This window comes from Gavialis gangeticus, unplaced genomic scaffold, assembly GCF_001723915.1.
Source record: "Gavialis gangeticus isolate Ggan-Ray unplaced genomic scaffold, GavGan_comp1, whole genome shotgun sequence".
Lineage (NCBI taxonomy): Eukaryota > Metazoa > Chordata > Crocodylia > Gavialidae > Gavialis > Gavialis gangeticus.
The window spans coordinates 1,490,817-1,510,283 of record NW_017728997.1 but is presented as its reverse complement, the minus strand read 5'-3'; the positions used below and the strand labels follow the sequence as shown (position 1 = coordinate 1,510,283).

The 19,467-nt window shown below is 45.0% G+C and overlaps 1 protein-coding gene across 3 annotated transcripts in view; it reads right to left on the bottom strand.

The window, feature by feature from the left end:
• Positions 1 to 19,467, bottom strand: part of SRGAP3 (SLIT-ROBO Rho GTPase activating protein 3) — a 247,979-nt gene that overhangs the window by 77,046 nt on the left and 151,466 nt on the right. For all 3 annotated transcript variants that reach the window (XM_019504684.1, XM_019504685.1, XM_019504686.1), the window contains exon 4: positions 2,313 to 2,375. In XM_019504684.1, coding sequence (XP_019360229.1) covers positions 2,313 to 2,375 — 63 coding nt within the window. The remainder of the gene's footprint in view (positions 1 to 2,312; positions 2,376 to 19,467) is intronic.

Here is a 19,467-nt window from a genome sequence, read left to right as displayed (position 1 = left end):
GTAGTCTTTCTGGACTTCAGCAAGGCCTTTGACACCGTCTCCCACCCCATCCTCATTAAAAAATTGGGCGACTGTGGCATTGATGCCTACACAGTCAGATGGATTGCAGATTGGCTGAAGGGTCATACCCAGAGGGTAGTGGTGGACGGGTCATATTCGACCTGGGGAGAAGTGGGCAACGGAGTCCCCCAGGGCTCAGTCCTTGGGCCCGCGCTTTTCAATTTCTTTATCAGCAATTTAGACAATAGGGTGAAATGCAACCTGTTTAAATTCGCTGATGTTACCAAAATTTGGGGTGAGGTGAGCACACTAGTAGGGAGGAAAAGACTGCAGCAAGACCTGGATAGGTTACAGGGGTGGGCTAACAAAAACTGGAGCCATTATTGACTCCAAGATGAACATTGGCCGACAATGCGAGGTCACGGTTGGCAGGGCTAACCGGACCTTGTTGTGCATCCACAGATGCATGTCAAGCAGGAACAAGGAGGTGATCCTCCCCCTCTATGCGGCACTGGTCAGGCCACAGCTGGAGTACCGTTTCCAGTTCTGGGTGCCGCACTTCAAGAGGGATGTAGACAACACTGAGAGGGTCCAGAGGAGGCCACCTGCATGATCTGGGGACAACAGGGCAGACCCTACGATGAGAGACTGCAGGACCTAAACCTGTTCAGCCTTCACAAGAGAAGGCTGGGGGGGACCTGGTGACAGTCTATAAACTCACTAGGGGGGACCAGAAGGGTACGGGAGAGGCCTCGTTTCCCCTAGCGCCCCCGGCATAACAAGGAATAACGGCCACAAGTTGTTGGAGAGGAGGTTTAGATTAGACATCCGTAAGAACTACTTCACCGTCAGGGCAGCTAGGATCTGGGACCAACTTCCAAGGGAAGTGGTGCTGGCTCCTACCCTGGGGGTCTTTAAGAGGAGGCTTGATGCCTACCTGGCTGGAGTCATTTGAGCCCAGTTTTTTGTCCTGCCCAGGCAGCGGGTCAGACTTGAAGATCTACAAGGTCCCTCCTGACCCGACTTCTACGATTCTATGATTTCACAAGGGCCAGGATTTCACACCATGCTTTTCAGGAGCTGCATTCATTTCAGACCTCAAACACATTTTAGAAGCTCAGACAGACTGAATTCGGTGTTGTGTCCCTCATGTCTTGCTTTTGTCACCTTGCATGGATTCATCCAGTTGGTGGGTTTAATGTTTGCTCAGTTCTCACTTGGTTTTGTTTGCTTTGCATCTATCGCACTGTTTCCAAAATTATTCAGCTACTGTTAAATGAACCTGCAAAATGAAGATTTTTAGAAGAAGTTTCCAAGAAAAAGAATTAATTTTATTATGAGGCCTCTTTATAAAAAGAATTGAATAAAGCAATCATTCAGCTTCGGAATAAAACTGCTGAGGAGTAATTTATGACCAGGAAACAGAAAGGAGCTGAGGGGATCAGCAGGATTGCTTATACTTTCCTAAGCATGACAAACTTTAATACTGCTTCCTAGAAAACATCATCAGTCCTTAAGCCCAAGTGGAAATGATAAACCAACTCCTGCTGGCTGAAGAGTGGGAACAATACAAGAGTTTTTGCTGACCTCCCCACGAAAGCCTACTTGGAAAGCAGCGCCTCTGGTCACAATTTCATTTGGCACCAAAAAGACATTGGCAGTGAGGGAACTGCCGCAATGGATTTAATTAGGAAAAAGAACATCATCGGGAGGAAAGTAATAAAAAATAAAAAATCACCTGCTGACAGTCAGATTCAGCCACATCAGCTGTGCACGCACCACAGGCGAGCCAAAGAATTCACATGGAAAGGGTCAGGCAAGTTAGGACTGAGCTTAAACAGTGCCGCTCCACAGCGACTCCACTGGCCCAAAGAACAGACACTGGCAACATCTAAAAAAGTGGTCATGGACACGAGGCCTGGAGGCAGGACAAGGGAAAGCCTTGGGGGACAGTAAACGTCATGCTGCATCTAGTCCAAAACACCCTTTGTTGCATGAGTGACAGAATCAGATATTGTAACCTATAGCCTGGTCCTCAGTCCATAGCAGCTGAAAGATCTCCATTGTAGGACAAGGTTACTAAATTCTTCTCTGTTCCAGTCAAACCCAATTAAAGATAAAAGATCTGTAATAACTAAAAAGGACTGAAAAAAAGACAGTAATCGTAACATATGAAAAGGATCCTCCACAAGTAATTGTAACGCTTAATTGACATTTTGTTCTGTGTATAATGTATTACATTGCCTTTGTTCCTGATTACTGTAATCCTCGTTACACCGGTTAGACATGAGGGGAAGCAGCATATTACTTACTGTGTAGAGTTCATTGGTGACCTTCAAGAGTTCTTCATGCATCTGTAAGCCAATTTCCTTACTCTGCAACAAAATAAAAAGAAGAAAAAAGACATGAAAAGGAAGCTGCAATTCTGCTTTGTTCAACATAATCAGGTTTTTCTTAACAGAGGGCAGCACAGTTTGGAGGGAAACATTAAATGAGCCACCTCACCAGGTCCTGTGCTTCCATTACACAGCACCTTCCTCAGCCCTGAGCGTCAGGGGCGGTCTGAAAGCTTTGTGCTTTGCTGCTGGGAAATTCTACCTGCGCAGCCCACCGTGCTGACCACCCGATTACCTGACAAGGGTGGATCCTTCAGTAGCACAGAGACTTACACACCACAGCTGGGGCAGGGTGCGTGGCCAGGAGTAGGGAGCCTACTGATAGGCTGCTGTCATATTGGTCCCCTCGGGCTATCAGTAGATGGCAAGATTGCTTTTGGCTTCATCTCCATTACCCAGAGGGAAGCAGAATTCTTGCAGTCAATCCAATCCAAAATTAGGAAAGGCACAAGACTCTTCAGCACAGGCCCCCCTCCTTCCAAGCTTAACACAGCTGTTAGCTCCTAGCCACGGCCCACAGTGCAGGGCAAACAGTCAACATCCACGTGGTAGAGCAATAGCGTGAGCATCACAACCACGTCACTAGCAAAATCAAGCAAAATGTCAGATAAGCACACTGAATGCCAAGGAGTTCTGTTAGGTTATTCATACAGCTTCAGCATAACTAAGAGGTTATGGGATGATTATTTCCTCTCACATAGCAACCTCTCTTTTCATCCTCCTCTCTCAAAGCCTTGCTGGGTGTATTTACTAACTGCACTCCCCTCCATGAATTGCCACCTTGATGGGGTGGAGAGGCCTGCATGTACCAGTAACCCCAAAAGCAACACCGTCAGAAGTCTTGTATTCCTGGTCGCCCATGATCAAAGGGGAGGTATCAGACGAAGAGCAGGCCAACATAACAAAGACCCCAACAGTGGAGCAGGCAGATGAAGAAGGCATACTTCTCAATGGCTGCAAAGGCAGATAAAGGCTGCAGTGGAAGAGTAACCCCAGGCATCTTGGATCTCATTGCCCTGGACACAGGTTTCTTCTCCACCAAGATCCTCACAGTTGCCAATGCGCAATGGCCTCCTCACATAAAACAAGTCACATGCAGGCTTCTCCCACTGGATCCAACATCTACCACTAACTGCAACACCACCATCCTTATAATTATTACTTGTCTTACCAAAGTGTCACCTAAGGATTCCAACTGAGATCCAGCAGTAGCATAATGAGGGGTGGGCAATCAGCCCCGCAGTCAGGGATGAGTGACTGGGGCACAAGAAAGGCAGCCCCTGCCACTGCAGCCAGCCCACCCCTGCCACCCAGAGCACAAACACTGGTAGTTATACTGCAGAGAGCAAGATCGTGTTAGGCCAGGCCCCGCATAAAAAATACATACTATATCACAGATGGGCCGAGATGACCACAGGGACCACAAAAGCAATAGGGAGAAGCTCAAATTTTACACAACAGACAGCAGAATAAGATTAGGCAGATGATGGGGGAGGATGGAGGCTATAACATTACCCTCTTCCTACTAGCATTAGCGAGGTTGGTGGCTTTTACCGACTTACTGATCATGGACATCATGGAGGCAGTGAACCTTTGGGAAAGTATCAAATGAGAATAGCGGGGCAGTTTGGTAGCTGAGCAGGGACGACATTTCACAAAGAAAGGGACAGCATAAAAAAGGCGCTCAAGTGACTAAGATTGGGAGGGAAGAAGGGAAGATGATCTATTTTTCTTCTTTTACCAAGCCATGCCAAGCCCTGAAGCATTGTGTAATAAGATACATTTGTTCCAAACCCTGCCGTCGCTTGCATCCAAGTGAATCCTGGTAAATCCCTAACAGATGCATTCACACCCATCCCACAGAGAACAAGAATGCAGCAACTTCTTAATGCCACTGATATCTCGCTGCATTTTTCACATTGCTTTCATGCTTGCAGTATTCTCTCTTTCCTTTTCTCAGCTTACAACAGAGCAAGTGAATTCTGGCAGCGCAACTGGTTTCTGGGAATGTCTTTTTAAATACATTTTGCTCCTTCCCAGATTTGCCCTCTCCTGGCTCCATTCATTGCTATGTTCCGACACCCAAAAACTGTACATTTTAATATGGGATATTATTTTAGAACTGGAATTGCCCTGCGGCCTGGGGGATGCCTCAGGGGCCTTATTTACAACACTTCTACAAATCCTGTCTAATACTCTTCCTGCTTTAGAAATTGAAGTGACACCATCCACTGGGCTGCCAGTCCACATCTGGGCCCTGTTTTTCTCATTTATAAACCCTAAAACCAAAATACAGATGTTCTCTGCTTTCACACTACCTAGGATAATGGCACTTGGCAGGTCAAAAACCGAACCTGGACTCTTATTTCTATTTATTTAAGAATATCCCTATTCATCCAAAAGCCATGAATATACACTGGAGCAACAATACTTCAGTGCTGTCACACCCATGATGTACCTCTCACTTACTGCATGTCTAATTTTAGACTTACCTTTGCCCCTGTATCATTCAAACCCGAGTTCAGACACCCTGGTGAGGAGCATGCTAGAAAATGTCTGAATAATGAAAGAGAAAAATTCTGGCCCTGAAAAGTTCTGAGTGTTCTCAACACCCATTAAGCTTCACAGGAGATGAGGGTATGCAAGAACCAGCAAGAGGCACTCAGCACCATACAGGAATAAGCCCTAGATGCAATTGCCTCCCACTGAAAGCATACAAATCAGGAACCTGATGCTACAAAAAATATTCTTTCACTAATAGCACTCACTCCACTCAATCATGAGCATTTTGGATCTAATATTTTCCCCATTATCAGGGCAGGTAGAAGGATGGTGGGGTCTGCTGGGTGGATGGAACAGCATTTTCTATTTTGGATTTATCTCGCACTTCTCAGAAATATTCTCAAAGCTGCAGCTGGCTACACTAAATTCCTCATTTATGCAGCTTTGCTGTCCACGGGTAAACCACTGCTGCATTCTCTCTGGAATTGGTGGCATGTTAATGCAGATGAACAAATGCCAATATATCAGTTGCGACTGCCGCATACCCTTTACGATACACAGATTGCTTAATCTATGACCAAAAGGAAGCCAACCCTAGGGAGAATGCAGTATCTGCAATGTAGCAATGCTGTGCCAAAGGATATTGAAAACCAGTGAAACTACAGAGAGAAGCCTCTCAAACCACCTGCAAAAGTTTTGTTTCGGGATCAACTGAGCCTGCAATATGCAGGCTCCCAGGCACCACCTGCTGGGTACCAATTCCATGCGTTTCTGGGAGGTCCCCTAATCAACTAATGATCCCATGCAAGCTGCTTAGCTTACATCTATAGTTGAATGTCCCTACTTCTCAAGGACTACAGGACTGGAAGAGGACCTTCTGAGCCAGAGTCAGGGCTCTTGCTACCAAAGGCTACTGCACCATATTATCCCTTATCCATTAGCAAGCTCCATCTTAAGCCTGATGTATTATGGGATCACATTTGCCTTCTCACACTCAGACCTCACTGGTGGCTCGGTCATCCAGTGTCCATTAATACTCTTGAGCCCTTCTCCTCTTCAGTTGCTCCTTCTGAGAAATTCCCATTATATAGTTCTACGTATTAATCCCTAGGTGCATTTCTTTTTTTTTTTTTTTATTACTCCAGCTCTCATCCAATTCTACCTGTAAAATATTCCAACTCTCCCCCACACACCCCATATTGACCATCTCTCTCATCACAGCAAATACCACCAGCCTGTTCTGCATTTTGTGCCAAAATTATTATTAAAAATATGACAGAAGATTGGTTACAAGAACAATCCTTGAAAAACTCCACTAATAAGTGCCTTACAGCCTAACTTCCTATTTCTGCACAGCTTCTTTAGCCAGATCCTTACCCTACCTAAACTCTTAGGTTAATTCTCATCTTCTCCAGCTTAACAAATAACTTCCCATCTGGCACTGTATCAAATATTTTGCTAAAGTCTAAATAGATTATATCTATCACACTTTCTTTGTCCAGAAAATCAGCTTTCAAAAGTAAGACTTCTGGGACCGCCAATTTGCCTTACTTTCCATTTTCCTTTTACCTCCATGTCTAAAATTACATTTCCTTCAGCATTTGTTCAAAAGCCTTGCACCCTTTTGAAGGACAGACCAACAGATTGGTAGTTTTCTGGATCATATCCTTCTCTCAGTATAAAAGTACTAGGTTTGATATTTTGCAAAATGGTGGTAGGCAAGATTCAACAGATTTATTAAAAATCCCAGCTGCCAGACTACCAATTTCATCTGCCAGGTCTTTCAATATTCTGGGATTGTCAAGGTGCCCAATTTGTGTTGTCAAAGTCTTTGAGTTGTGTTTTCATGCCGGATGCAGCAATTTACAATTGTGCATTCCCATTCATATTCACCATCCTACCACTGCCCCATTTTCCACATCCTCCTCCTTACCCTTCACCATCTTATTCTGAGTAGGCCAATATCTCATTGGGAAGGAGTCAAAATACTTCTCCAAGACACATAACAAAAAAGAAGTAACTACCTCTACAGATAATCAAGGTTTCTATTTTCACTGCATCACTAGAAAGGCATTAGAGTGCTTAGGGAAGACAGTCCGTTATGAATTTAAAGTTTTGTGGGTATTTTTCCTTGGCATCTTTTCCTTCCTTACTGCTGAAATCATTTAATCTATTTTTGTCCTCTGCCAGGCAACAAGATGCAAATTTTAATCATGATCTAATCTCCTAGTTCCCACAACACGAATGTGATATTTCACAGGAGAGGCCATTTCTTAGGGAACTGCTAATCACTTATGATTGGCTGCAAACCAAGTCAATTCCTATTAATAAATCCAGTGGTTGGATGTTGCTGCAGATGTGCATGCATTGCCTTCCTGTTTCCCTTGTAATTATACCCCAAATCTCTCTGTGGACTCTTCTCAGACTTGAAGTACTCATTATAATTTGAAGACAGGTTTAAAGTAAGTATAGACCCCCCCAAAATGACAGCAATTACTTTCAGATTTCCTCAGACAGCCTCATATATTTTTATGCATTCAGTCAGCTTAAGTAATATCCCAAAGGTTGACTGGTTGGGTGGCTTTAACCAAAGATACCCACATCAGACAAGTGGGCTCTAATTAAAAGTTGACTGGGTAGCCTGCCTATATCTAAAGTTTAAGCTTAAATTATTAGAAATTAGAGTTTCATATGGAAGGTGCAGGAGAAAAGCTGCTGAACAAGAGCTTCTTCCATTAACAGCGTGGCATTTCCCTCTGAAAGAAGATCAGAAGTTTTACACAAGATAAGATTTTCAAGTGGCTAGTGCTTTGTGGTGACCACTGTTGTGTGTCCAGGTTGACGTGCCCTCGAAAGGGCAGATCTTCAGAAAATGCCAGGTAATTCCTGCCTTCCAAAACTCAGGCTCCTTGAGGCGTTTCAAGCTGGGCCCTCAAAAACTGAGGCAATCGCAATTTCCAACCACTCTTGAAAATCTTAGCAGTAACCTGCCATTAGCTGAACAAGGTAACAAACAGCTTCATTTAATTCACATGCACACAACAGTGCCATCCAGTATTTCAGTTATTCACCTTTTACCATGCTAATTACTGGCCCAAACCAGATCCAAACCCTCTCCGACCCTCAGGGAGTTCAGATGCTGAGCTGAACTTTAGAGCTGACGTCTCCTCCATGCGAGCGAAACCAAAACCCCAGAACTAACCCATTCCCAAATTACATGGGAGAAGATGGGCTTGTGGAAAAGGCACTAGATCAGGGGCGTCCAACCTTTTTGAATGTGGGGCCAGATCACAAACTTTTTATCACCCAGTGGGCCGGCGAGCCATATTCAAAGACCTCACAGGATGTGGTATCACATCAGGAAGTGATATCACGTGACCTTTGACACCGATGAAGTTGCAGGAAGTGACAATGAAATGGGTGTGGAAATGTGGTTTAAAATCCAAAATAAAAACAACATAAAAGCAAGAATTAAATAATACCAAACACTTGACAAAAATAAACACTTTCGCTTCTACTCACTTCTCAATGAATGAAAGAAGCATAATGCAAGTCGAGAGACCAAATGTGGACAAGATACCAGCCAGAGTGGCAACTAATCCAAGCAACAAAATATGGGCATTTTTGAGAATAATCTTCAAGAAGATTTACTTTTATTGAATTAATAACTTGTTAGTAACACCTCTTTAACAAGTAGTAACAAGTTGAACCCCCAATTCCGCACAAAGAGAAACAGAAGCAAACACAATCCAAACACTGGACAGTATTTTTACAAAGATTTTTACCTGCTCCAAATTTATGTTGGAGCCCAGATCGTTCATGCTCTATTCTTGAGCACTTTGGTGTTGTAAACGAGCATACAGCACAGCTGCAGGGGGCTCAGCCACAGCTTTCCCTCCCTGGTGTGGCCCAGGCAGCCCATCCCATCCCCTATCAAGCGGTGGCTTCCCCACGAGCTGCTGCACTTTCCCCCTACCTGCGCCAGCTGGTCCCAACAGGCAGGAGGCTTCACCACCGCTTCTGCTGTCCAGTGCCGACCCAGCCGGGTGTGCTCAGCAGCACGTGGGAAGCCAGCTTTAGCCACATGCTGCCCTGGATGGGATGGGATGGGATGGGATGGGCCCAGCCGGGTCGGCACCAGCCAGGAAAAGCAGCACGCAGCTGAAGCCGGCTTCCCACGTGCTGCTGGGAATGGGAGGAGGCCAGCCAGGTTGGCACTGGCCAGCAGAAGCGGCGGCGGAGCCATGTGCCACTCAGGACTGACCGGTGCAGGCAGCGGGACCCGGCTCACGTGACAAGCCCGGCCCCGTGGGAGTAAGCAGCTCCCCTCCCCTCACCGCTGGCTGGGGCCCACGGGCCGGCCCTGCCCACCTCACCACTGCCCCGCCACCACCGTGGAGCACAGAGCAGGCACCAGGACTCCTTGCCTGTCCCGAGCAAGGAACCTCAGGCCAGAGAAAATGGCTTGGCAGGCCACATAGCGGCCCACAGGCCAGATGTTGGATAAACCTGCACTAGATTCAGTCCTTGCCTCTGCCTCAGACTTCCCGCGTGACTGTGGGTAAATCAGCAAGGCCGCAGCTGTCGAACCAGGTTGCCTAAATTAGGCTCTTAAATCCAGCTAAATGTAAGTGGCTTGATCTTCTGAAATGCTGCTTCCCCACAAATTGCACTGAAGTCCTCAGAGCTTCAGGTGTGCATCATGTCTGAACCCCAAGTGGCACGCTACCTTGACATTTTCTGGATCCCAGCAATTACTGTTAGTGGCTATTTTAATTTAAACGGTGTTCTCCAATCCCTTCTTCATCCATTTCCACCCCTGGGGAGTGTGGCTCCGCTCTACACAACACCACCTGGAGAATCCCCAGAGCCAGGGTGCGCCTGGCAAACAGGATCGGGGGGCCACTGTTCTCAAAGATGACAGCGTAGTTCTTCGTGCTGTTGGATCCTTTCCCAGATGTAGGTATGAGAGAAGCTGACAGATTCCCAGACCTCGTCAGAGTTTGCCCTCTCTGTTCTAAACAGAAACATTGCATATATATATATATATTTTATTTATGGGAGACAAAGTCAAAATGTCATGTGGTGCATTCCAATTCACCAGCACCATCTGCAAAAATCCAACCTCTAATTTAGCTGCCTGCTTTATGCCTTCCATTCCTATTAAAAAGCAGTTACTTGGCGTGATAGCAATGGGTACAGTTTAGGAGCCCTTATTAAAATTGCTGCTGCTGCGGGGAGAAAACAGCAATAGAGAGCAGCAGTTCAGCCCCTTGACAACACAAAGACCAATTGTTAAAAAATAATAATAAAAAAAAAAAAAGAAACTTCCTTGTATGCAGACAACACTTCCTCATTAGGTCTCCGTCCAGAACATTGCAGTACGGGACATAATCAAATTCACATCTCTGTCATGGCAAATAATTAAATTCCAGGTTGGAGAATAATGCGGCACTGTTATTTCAGACACTGCAGCCCACAGGTTTGTTTTTCTGGAGTATATGCTAATGGAAGAAATGGCAAGCCTATTCCCGGGCCTTGCACTGAAGGTGAAAAAGGGAGCAAAAAGCCTTTCTTGCTGCGTTACCACGTCCCCCCCCCACCCCAAACATCAGACAGGAGCAATAATTTGCTCCTGTCAAAAGAATGTGTTGTGAGGCTGAAGTGGGGACACAGATTTGATGAGACAGGAGATCAAATAAGATCGTCTGCAATAACAGCTCTCTGCACCTCAGTTTATTGCCTACCTGTCAGTAATACTAATACTGGCCCAGACACTCTCCTACCTGAGACAAAGCTCAGGGGGGACTGGAGCCCCAGGGAGATTCCCCTAGCCAAGCCTGCTTCCTCTTCTCTCCGTCACCCCCTCACTGGTGGGATGTGCCTCTCTCAAGGAACAGCCAGGGGGTAAATCTCAAATGTCAAGAAATGCAAGAGGCCAGGGATCCCTAAGCCTGTGCCCCTGTGCCGCCCCAAGAACTCTGCCCGGCTGGCTCAACAGATTGCACGGTGGAAGGAGAGACAATGCCGCAGAGGCCGTGCTCTTCCCTTGCATCTTGCGTTCTCCACACAGGGGCCTGGGAAGCTTTCGTCCTATCTCTAGGCCAAGCAGAACACAAAAGAATCCCTGAACAAATTGCAGCTCCAAAAGGTTCATGTAAAGAGACCCTGGTGATTGCAGAGGACCTTCCAGGACAGTGATGCACAGAGAAGACAAACCAGCAAGTGATGGACCTGGTTCCTAAAATGGGTTTTCCATCTTTAATTCCTACAATTCTGACTTGCACAGATAACCAGCCTTTGCTGAAAACCTATGTATTTATACAAAACCAGACCCTGAAGTCATATATACGCTTATACACCAATGCCACTGAAACGTAGCCACTTCTGAACAGGAACACAGACATTGTTTCAAGCCATACTATACCTCCAAGTTTTTGAAAGGTGCATCAACCTTATAAAGAGTTCCTTTGTTTTGGATTGGTTTTAATCAGACATTGCCAGTGCTCAGAAATGCTTTTCTCATGGGAAATTATCTCAGGTGTCCACAGAGAAAAATAGCAACAGGAAAAAAAAAATAAAAACAGCAACAATAAAAATTTCAGATCTCATATCAGGAGCCTAAAACTGATGACCCCTAAGAATCAGAGGCTACTTTCCAAAGGTATGATAAATGCCCAAGAGGCATATGCAAAGTATTTTTCTTGAAAGTATCCGTGCCACTGTTAGAGCCTGCACGCACAGTCCACTGTCCAATACACAATGTGACTGACTGTAAAGCATTTTCTAGAAAAATTTACTACCATGCTTTGGAGGATTGACAGGTTTTATGTAACAAGAAGCTGCACCCATTAGAGGACAATTGCCTATTGTCATTGTAACTTTAAACAACCAAAATGATATCATTACTGGGTCTTTTTATAAAAACCCTGAGACACATTTAAGATCCCTTTGGGCTTTTCCTTCACTATAGAAGTCATCAGTATAACATTACCCAGGCTTACAGTAACTAAAGCCTTAGTCTTGGGTCTCAAGACTGCAGCAAGCTACAACTACGGAGATAATAACACAAGCCGTGTCTTTGGATTTTCAGATCGTAGAAACAAGAGGTGGCATGTTAGGGACTGGACTGAGAGGCACTTGTAATGGACAGGCAGGGTTGTAGCACTATGTTCAACACCAAATTCTAAAGCATCATTGTGAGAAGAAAGATGCATGGTTCATTTAATTGCTGGGATAAAATTCAAAGACAGGGGTTTGATTACAGCTGTATGAAACAATGGTTGCAGTTTGCAGGGGTCTGGCTTAAACACATGAGTTCAGAGGATACGACAAATTGTTCATTCAGCCTCCCACATCTTCAAGCAGAAGGAATGTGATCTTTCTTTCACCTCCGGAAAGGCCAGAAAGATAAGAAATAAATCAAAAGATGTCCTTAGACCTAAAGGCCCCAAATCATTGGGTTTTGCTGGTCCTCAAACCCAAGCCCAGACCTGGATCGAGTTTTACAAGTTGTTCTTGCATTTATATTAATCAGAACCAAAGCTTCAAATAGCCATGACTTCTGGTATGCTGGAAATAGAGATACAAATTCTGCAGACTGGATCCATATCTAAATGAACCCTAGAATCCATTAGCTTCGACCCTCAGGTATTCAGGTTGGAACCCATTTCCACCATCCTAGAGCAATCCTCCACAATGGGTCGATGCAAGGCTTGGTTAAGTCCTACCTAAACCACCAGGATACACAGAAGTGGTGCACAAACCTGTTTCTATTCCTTTACACAAGGATGAATTTCCAACTCTGAAGAGTTCCCCAAATCCTAACTCCCAGCTCTACACCATTCACCATAATACTAGGGAACATGATATTATCGCTGATCTGAGTGATCCCTCCTCACTTCACATCAACAGGGGAGGCATTCAGTGCCACCTACTAGAGACAAAGCCATCTTGCTGATTATATTTTCTTACACATCCAGCACATTGGGCTTGCAACTCTCTTTCCCCTTCCAAAAAGTGAATCCACCGCTGCAGTCTCACACCATCTCACATGACTATACCTCATTAACTATTGATGCCCATGTCACAGTATAATGATGCAAAGTTATTTGATGCCAACAAATCAGAGGAGGAGGAAAAACAAACAGGAATGGTGCTTCCATCGCAGAACAGCGCACAACAAACTCTGCTTACTGATGCATGGATTCCCATAAAAGAGCCAATTCCTCTTCCCAGAATTACTACCAGAAAACTGACAGATCATTAAAAATACTTCAGCATTCTCCACCTCTGGCCCAACACACTGTATGATGAGGTGCCCGATAAGATTGTCTAATACTTTCCATATCAACCCCTTGTTTTCAGTGACTAACTGTTTGGGTTGAAATGTTCTATAACTGGCATCTGACTCAAGATGAACTATTCTGGAAAGCCTGAGCAAAATCGCTCCATTTCCAGGAGATTAGTGAAATATAATAATTATACAACACAAGAGGCATGCAGAATACTTTGCAGGCATGGAAGAATAACATACCTCCCCCAAAAAACCTTACAGTTTATATATAAACCAGGATAGGAAGGTGCAGTGCAGAACTCTAAATTTCTATACATGTATATGATAAGGAACAAGAATTTGTACATGTATGTGTATGTGTTTAGCTTCTATATGTAATTCCTATCCTTTGCCATTTTTTGGACCTTAATCCCCACATATATTTCAATTTCTCTTTCTGTAACTGCTACCAATTTCATTTCTTGCATCAGCTAGTTTTTCTTAGTCCTTTCATACTGCCTAGATCTTCCTTTTTGTTTATTTTACTCTTTTCAACCTTTTCCAGCTTTCCTTCCTTCTTGTAAATGATAGTGTTTGGCCAGTGTTGTAGAATGGCATTCCTAAAACTACAGCCCCTGCTCAAGAGAAGTATTTTTGATATGCAGTTGCTTCTTGCTCCCTTAAAACCAGAGAGAAAGAGAGCCCCTTCCCCTGTCCAGACATGTTAAGACAAACAGCCAGCTGATGTAAACTGAGGTACAATCATGGTAGTTCCACTGATTTCAGGGGAGGTACACTGACTTACACCCATGTCAGGATCAGCTTTAGAGGCCTGTCTTGGTACTGTGCTAAACAGTAACAAGGGGGTTCAGATCCCAGCTGTAGAAAATCTCTCATTTTCCGCCCCATCAAGCCTCATCAAAAGCCAAGGTGCTATATCATCTTTGTCTCTGGAAGACTGGTCCTAGCTGAGGACTAAGCAGCTTTATACAAGCCACAGTATAACTCAGGTCCCAGAGGGAAACAGCCTGCATCTGGATTCTTCTCCCTCCCATAACTCCCTGTAAAATAAATAATGAAGACCAAGGATGGGATTACAGTTTGAGGAAGGTACCAGTTTCAAACTGGTTGCTCTCCAGCAGGCTCATGCCATACCTACGTTTCAGGCTAATAGAGCTGTTGGGTTAATTCAGCCAAAAAAGAAGTGTTCCCAGGAGCAGGCAACTGGGAAGAAGCAGGCCAGACAGAAATACATGCTCCTAACGTCAAGGATTAGGGTGATGGTTACTGCAATACCAGGTGTTGAGAGATCAGATGACCTCTACCTCTACCAATATTAAAAAAGGGACTCAACTTCACAGCTTTAGGAGAAGTGATGGCTCCTCATTAGGGCTTGGGGTAAGCTGTACACCGAAGTGTGATTACTGCCTAGGTGGACACATCCAAGCAATCTTTAAATGACCTTGCTCAGGTGTCTGTACCAGTGTAACTGCAGCAGCACAGAGCTCAGCTAGCACTAAGTGCTCAGGTATTTAACCAGTGTGTTGCAACTCGTATTGAACCCCGTGCTACCACAAGCTATACTACTATTGGTACCCCAGCCAGCTACTTTAAAACTAGCTCAGCAAGTCTACATGAGCTGCAATCATATCTATGGGTTGTAGCTTAGCTAAGATTTCAGTAGCACCACAACAACCCGAGCAGTAAGAATCAACGACAGCAATCCTGTTATGGAGATTGTGATGTTCAGAGAATTAGAACAGAAATTAGCTTGAAGGAACGGACAATTAGAAGCATCACAGAAGGCAATGATGGATGAGGCCCCGAGCAATGAGGCTATCTCCATTTAACAGCTAGCAGGGAGTGAGAGATTGCAGAAGGATCTGGATAGGTTACAGGGGTGGGCTAACAGGAACAGGATGCGTTTCAATACGGACAAGTGCAGGGTGCTGCACTTGGGCGGTAGGAACCAGCAGCACACTTACACAATGGGGAACTCCCTACTTGAGAGCACGGAGGCAGAAAGAGATCTTGGAGTCATTACTGACTCCAAGATGAACATGGGCCGACAATGCGAGGTCATGGTTGGCAGGGCTAACCGGACCTTGTCGTGCATCCACAGGTGCATCTCGAGTAGAGCCAAGGAGGTGATCCCCCCCTCTACGCGACGCTGGTCAGGCCACAGCTGGAGTATTGTGTCCAGTTCTGTGCGCCCCATTTCAAGAGGGATGTGGACAACATGGAGAGGGTCCAGAGGAGGGCCACCCGCATGATCCGGGGACAACAGGGCAGACCCTACAGTGAGAGACTGCGGGACCTGAACCTATTCAGCCTCCACAAGAGAAGGCTGAGGGGGGACCTGGTGACCGTCTATAAACTCACTAGGGGGGACCAGAAGGGTTTGGGGGAGACGCTGTTTCCCCTAGTGCCCGCTGGCATAACAAGGAGTAATGGGCACAAGTTGATGGAGAGGAGGTATAGATTGGACATCCGCAAAAACTACTTCACAGTTAGGGCGGCTAGGAGCTGGAACCAACTTCCAAGGGAAGTGGTGCTGGCCCCTACCCTGGGGGTCTTTAAGAAGAGGCTGGATGCCTACCTGGCTGGACTCATTTGAGTCCCGTTTTTGTTTTGGGGTTTTGTTGTTCTCCCGCCCTGGCGGGGGGTTGGGCTAGAAGATCTACTAGGTCCCTTCCGACCCTAAATCTATGAAATCTATGAATATATTCCTCTGATATGAGACTGTATTGGATACTACACCAATCCTGCTCTTCTCTCGTCCTGAGGTGGGAAGACTGAATAGGTCAGGTCCCAAATAAGCAAAAATTAACCCAAACCAAAGCCTAAAATTCAACAACCAAACTTGCCTGCAGTTCAAAAAAAATGGAAACTAATGCCTCCTCCTTCCCTTACCCTGACAGTCATTTGAGGCCTGCCCAGGCGCCTGTCAACGCCAACGTTAACCTTTGTCCTGGCCTCAACAGGAGCAAGACTAGATAAACCCTTTGTTGAACTGAATTAAATCCTGCCAACTAAATCATTTAAAATCATTCCCCACCAGACTATAAGGGAAAGTCTTCCCATTTGCCTTAGATTTGGATAAGCCACTGCATTTCCTTTTGGGCTGGCCACGATGAAAAATGTCTACTAGATGAATGACAGAAAACTAGGATGAGCTGAGGAGACCGTGTGCTCGAGGTCACTGACAGGGCAAACCACTTCCAGGGAGAGGAACAAAATGTAAAGCCCCAATTTACTGATTGCTCATCCTGGCTGGTGCTAAGAACACCCACTGAAGCCAGCTGGAAGTGGAATAGCTCATCACCTTAGGACTTCTGTTGGCAAAATTACCACTGCACTGCTCGAACACATATCAATTATGTATGTACTTATAGCTCACCCGTTGTGTGTCCCTTCCTTTACTGCAATCATTTTTATTTATATAAAGACAGCACTCCCTACGTTTGTAATCGGAGAATTCAGCAAACCTTCCAGTTTCTCTACGCACCCATAGCATGTCACAATCCATTAACAAATCCTAGATGGGGGAATTAAAACTGACATCTCTGAAACAAATGTTACTCTAATTTACCATCAAAGAGCAATCTACAGGCAAATTGAACAGCTGAACAATAATTAGGGATGCTTTTAACTATTCTGGTGCTGCCCTAGATGCACAACACTCATTGATAGGATGGCCACCCTCAGGTTATGTGATGGAAATGCCATCAAGAGACATATTCAAAACCACACTGGACCAAACACTGGAAAATATGGTCTAGAGAAAGCATGCTGGCATTGGCTGAAGGAATGGGTTAGGTGAACTAAGAGCTCTTTTCCAGTTCTAATTTCTGGGACATTCCTGTTTACACACATGCCTTAGCCTCCTCACCGAAACCCTGTTCATCATGATCCTAAACCATGGTCCTAAACAATGTCTGCAGTGGCACACTAGGAGTTAAAAGCACAGCCGCCTTCTCCCCAAAAGTATCAGCCTCCCTATATACATTAATGGCAAACGATGACACAAAATAAGCCTTTTCAGTTGATCACTGTTTCAAGGACATGCAAGCCCTACTAGGATTTAACCTTGAGGGAGAAATGTGAGTGAAATCACAGATCCCCACAACTCAATTGTACGGTCTCCTCCTGATTCAAAGCAGGTGCTGGCTTTGGCAGGTTGCTGATGGAGTCACCGTTCTTTGCCTCTGCTGCAAAAAAATCAGAAGTCGAGGGAAAGGAGCAACTTCTACGCAGAATAAGCACTTTTGCCAGAAAGTTAAAATGGGGGGGATAGTAACAGAAGAAGAAATGCAAGAAACATAACACTGCTGAGTCTATGAACTATTTTATCACCTTGGCCTGGTCAAAATTTGATTTATTGCAAAGAAATATTTTTAACATCAGGTTTAGGCCTTTGTTCAAGTCGCCGACTCTAATGTAATATGAGATACGTCATCCAAAGATTTAGTGGAGGAAAGGAAAAAGCCCAAAGGTGGTCTCATCATTCATGTCAAGAACTGGGGACAGGGGACATTTTTTAAAGTAAAATGTCAACTGCTTCTATTGAGCCTTATCCAAATATGGGACAACTCTTCTATATTTCAGGGTAGGGTAGGGCAAGAAGAGGGACAGATGTTCAATATTAAGCTACCAGAGCCAACTTTCCCTTAAGGTTTTAGTTCTAGGTCTAACTCAAAAAAAAGAAAAAGAAATCACAAGGCATCTACATACCAGTTTGGACTTGGATCTGACTACAGTTCTCTAAAAGGTGTCAGTTCTCATAAGTTTTTGCCACATGACACTGGAAATTTAATAACAAAAATTGACATCAAGTTATAAAATCCACAAGCTCATCTGATCCCATGATATTAGCATTTGGGTTGGATTCCCTGAAGGCTAGCTATTGACATTTTGGCATGGTTGAATCTAAATATCCAAATCTCAGCTCTAGCTTTGATTCCATCACTACTCTGCAATTCAAAAGTCAACCTAAACAAAAACCTGAATAATATCAATATAATCTAACAACATTATGTTAAAAGTGGAACGAGTTCAAGTATATATTCACTGATATTTAAGGTCAACATTGAGGGTTGCTATGAACTGGCTCAAGTCACACAAGCCACCAATCCCCATCTATATCTTACCTCACAGTCCCCACCAAAGATGGCCAAAAATTGCTGCTTATTCCTGGAGTCAAGCCCATCTAAGCATCTGTCTGGAAATTACTCACCTCTTCTTTTGTGCTTGGCTCCAATTATGGGTGGCAAAGACAGGAAGTGGGGTACAGAAGGGAAAGAAGTCAGAAACAGGAAGTTGTGGGACTGCCACTTGCGCTCAGATTCACAGAAGTTTAGGGCTGGAAGGGACCTCGTGAGATCATTGGGTCCAGCCCCCCTGCTTTGGACAGGTAAAACTGCTGCGGTCAAATAACCAGTCTCCTTCTGAAGATCTCCAGGGTAGGTGCCTGCACCACCGCCACTGGGAGTCTATTCCAGAGTCTGGTCACACAAACCGTAAAGAAGTTTTTCCTTATATCCAGTCTGAAACCTCCTTCTAGGAGTTTATGACCATTGCTCCTGGTTTTCCCCTGAGGCACTTTGGTAAATAGTTGTTCACCTGATATATCTGTAAGCTGCCACCAAATCCCCCCAAAGTCTTCTCGTTTCTAGGCTGAACAGTCCCATATCTGTCAGCCTTTCCTCGTAGGGCTTGCTCTTCAGGCCTCTAATCACACAAGTGGCTTTTCTCTGGACTCCCTCAAGCTTCTCCTCATCCTTCTTGAAGTGCGGCGCCCAGAACTGGATGCAGTACTCTAGCTGCAGCCTCACCAATGCCGAGTAGAGCGGGAGAATAACTTCCTTAGCTTTGCTTCAGATGCATCAGTTGATGCATGCCAGCATATTGTTTGCTCTGTTGACTGTAGCATTACACTGGTGGCTCATATTCATTTTATGGTCAATTATGACCCGCAGGTCCCTTTTGGATGTGGTGCTAACTCGCGTAGCACCACCAAGTCTGTAAGTTTGTTGCGGATTTTTCCTCCCAAGATGGATCAGTTTACACTTCTCAGTGTTGAACAGTATCTGGTTCTGGTCCGCCCATTTTACTAATCTGTCTAGGTTTGCCTGGATCATCAGCCTACCCTGAAGCATGGCCACACTTTCCCAAAGCTTAGTGTCATCAGAAAACTTTGCCAGTGTGCTTTTCACCCCCACATGCAGATCATTGATGTAGATGTTGAAAAGCACCGGTCCACGTATCAAATCCTGGGAGACCCCACTGGCTACC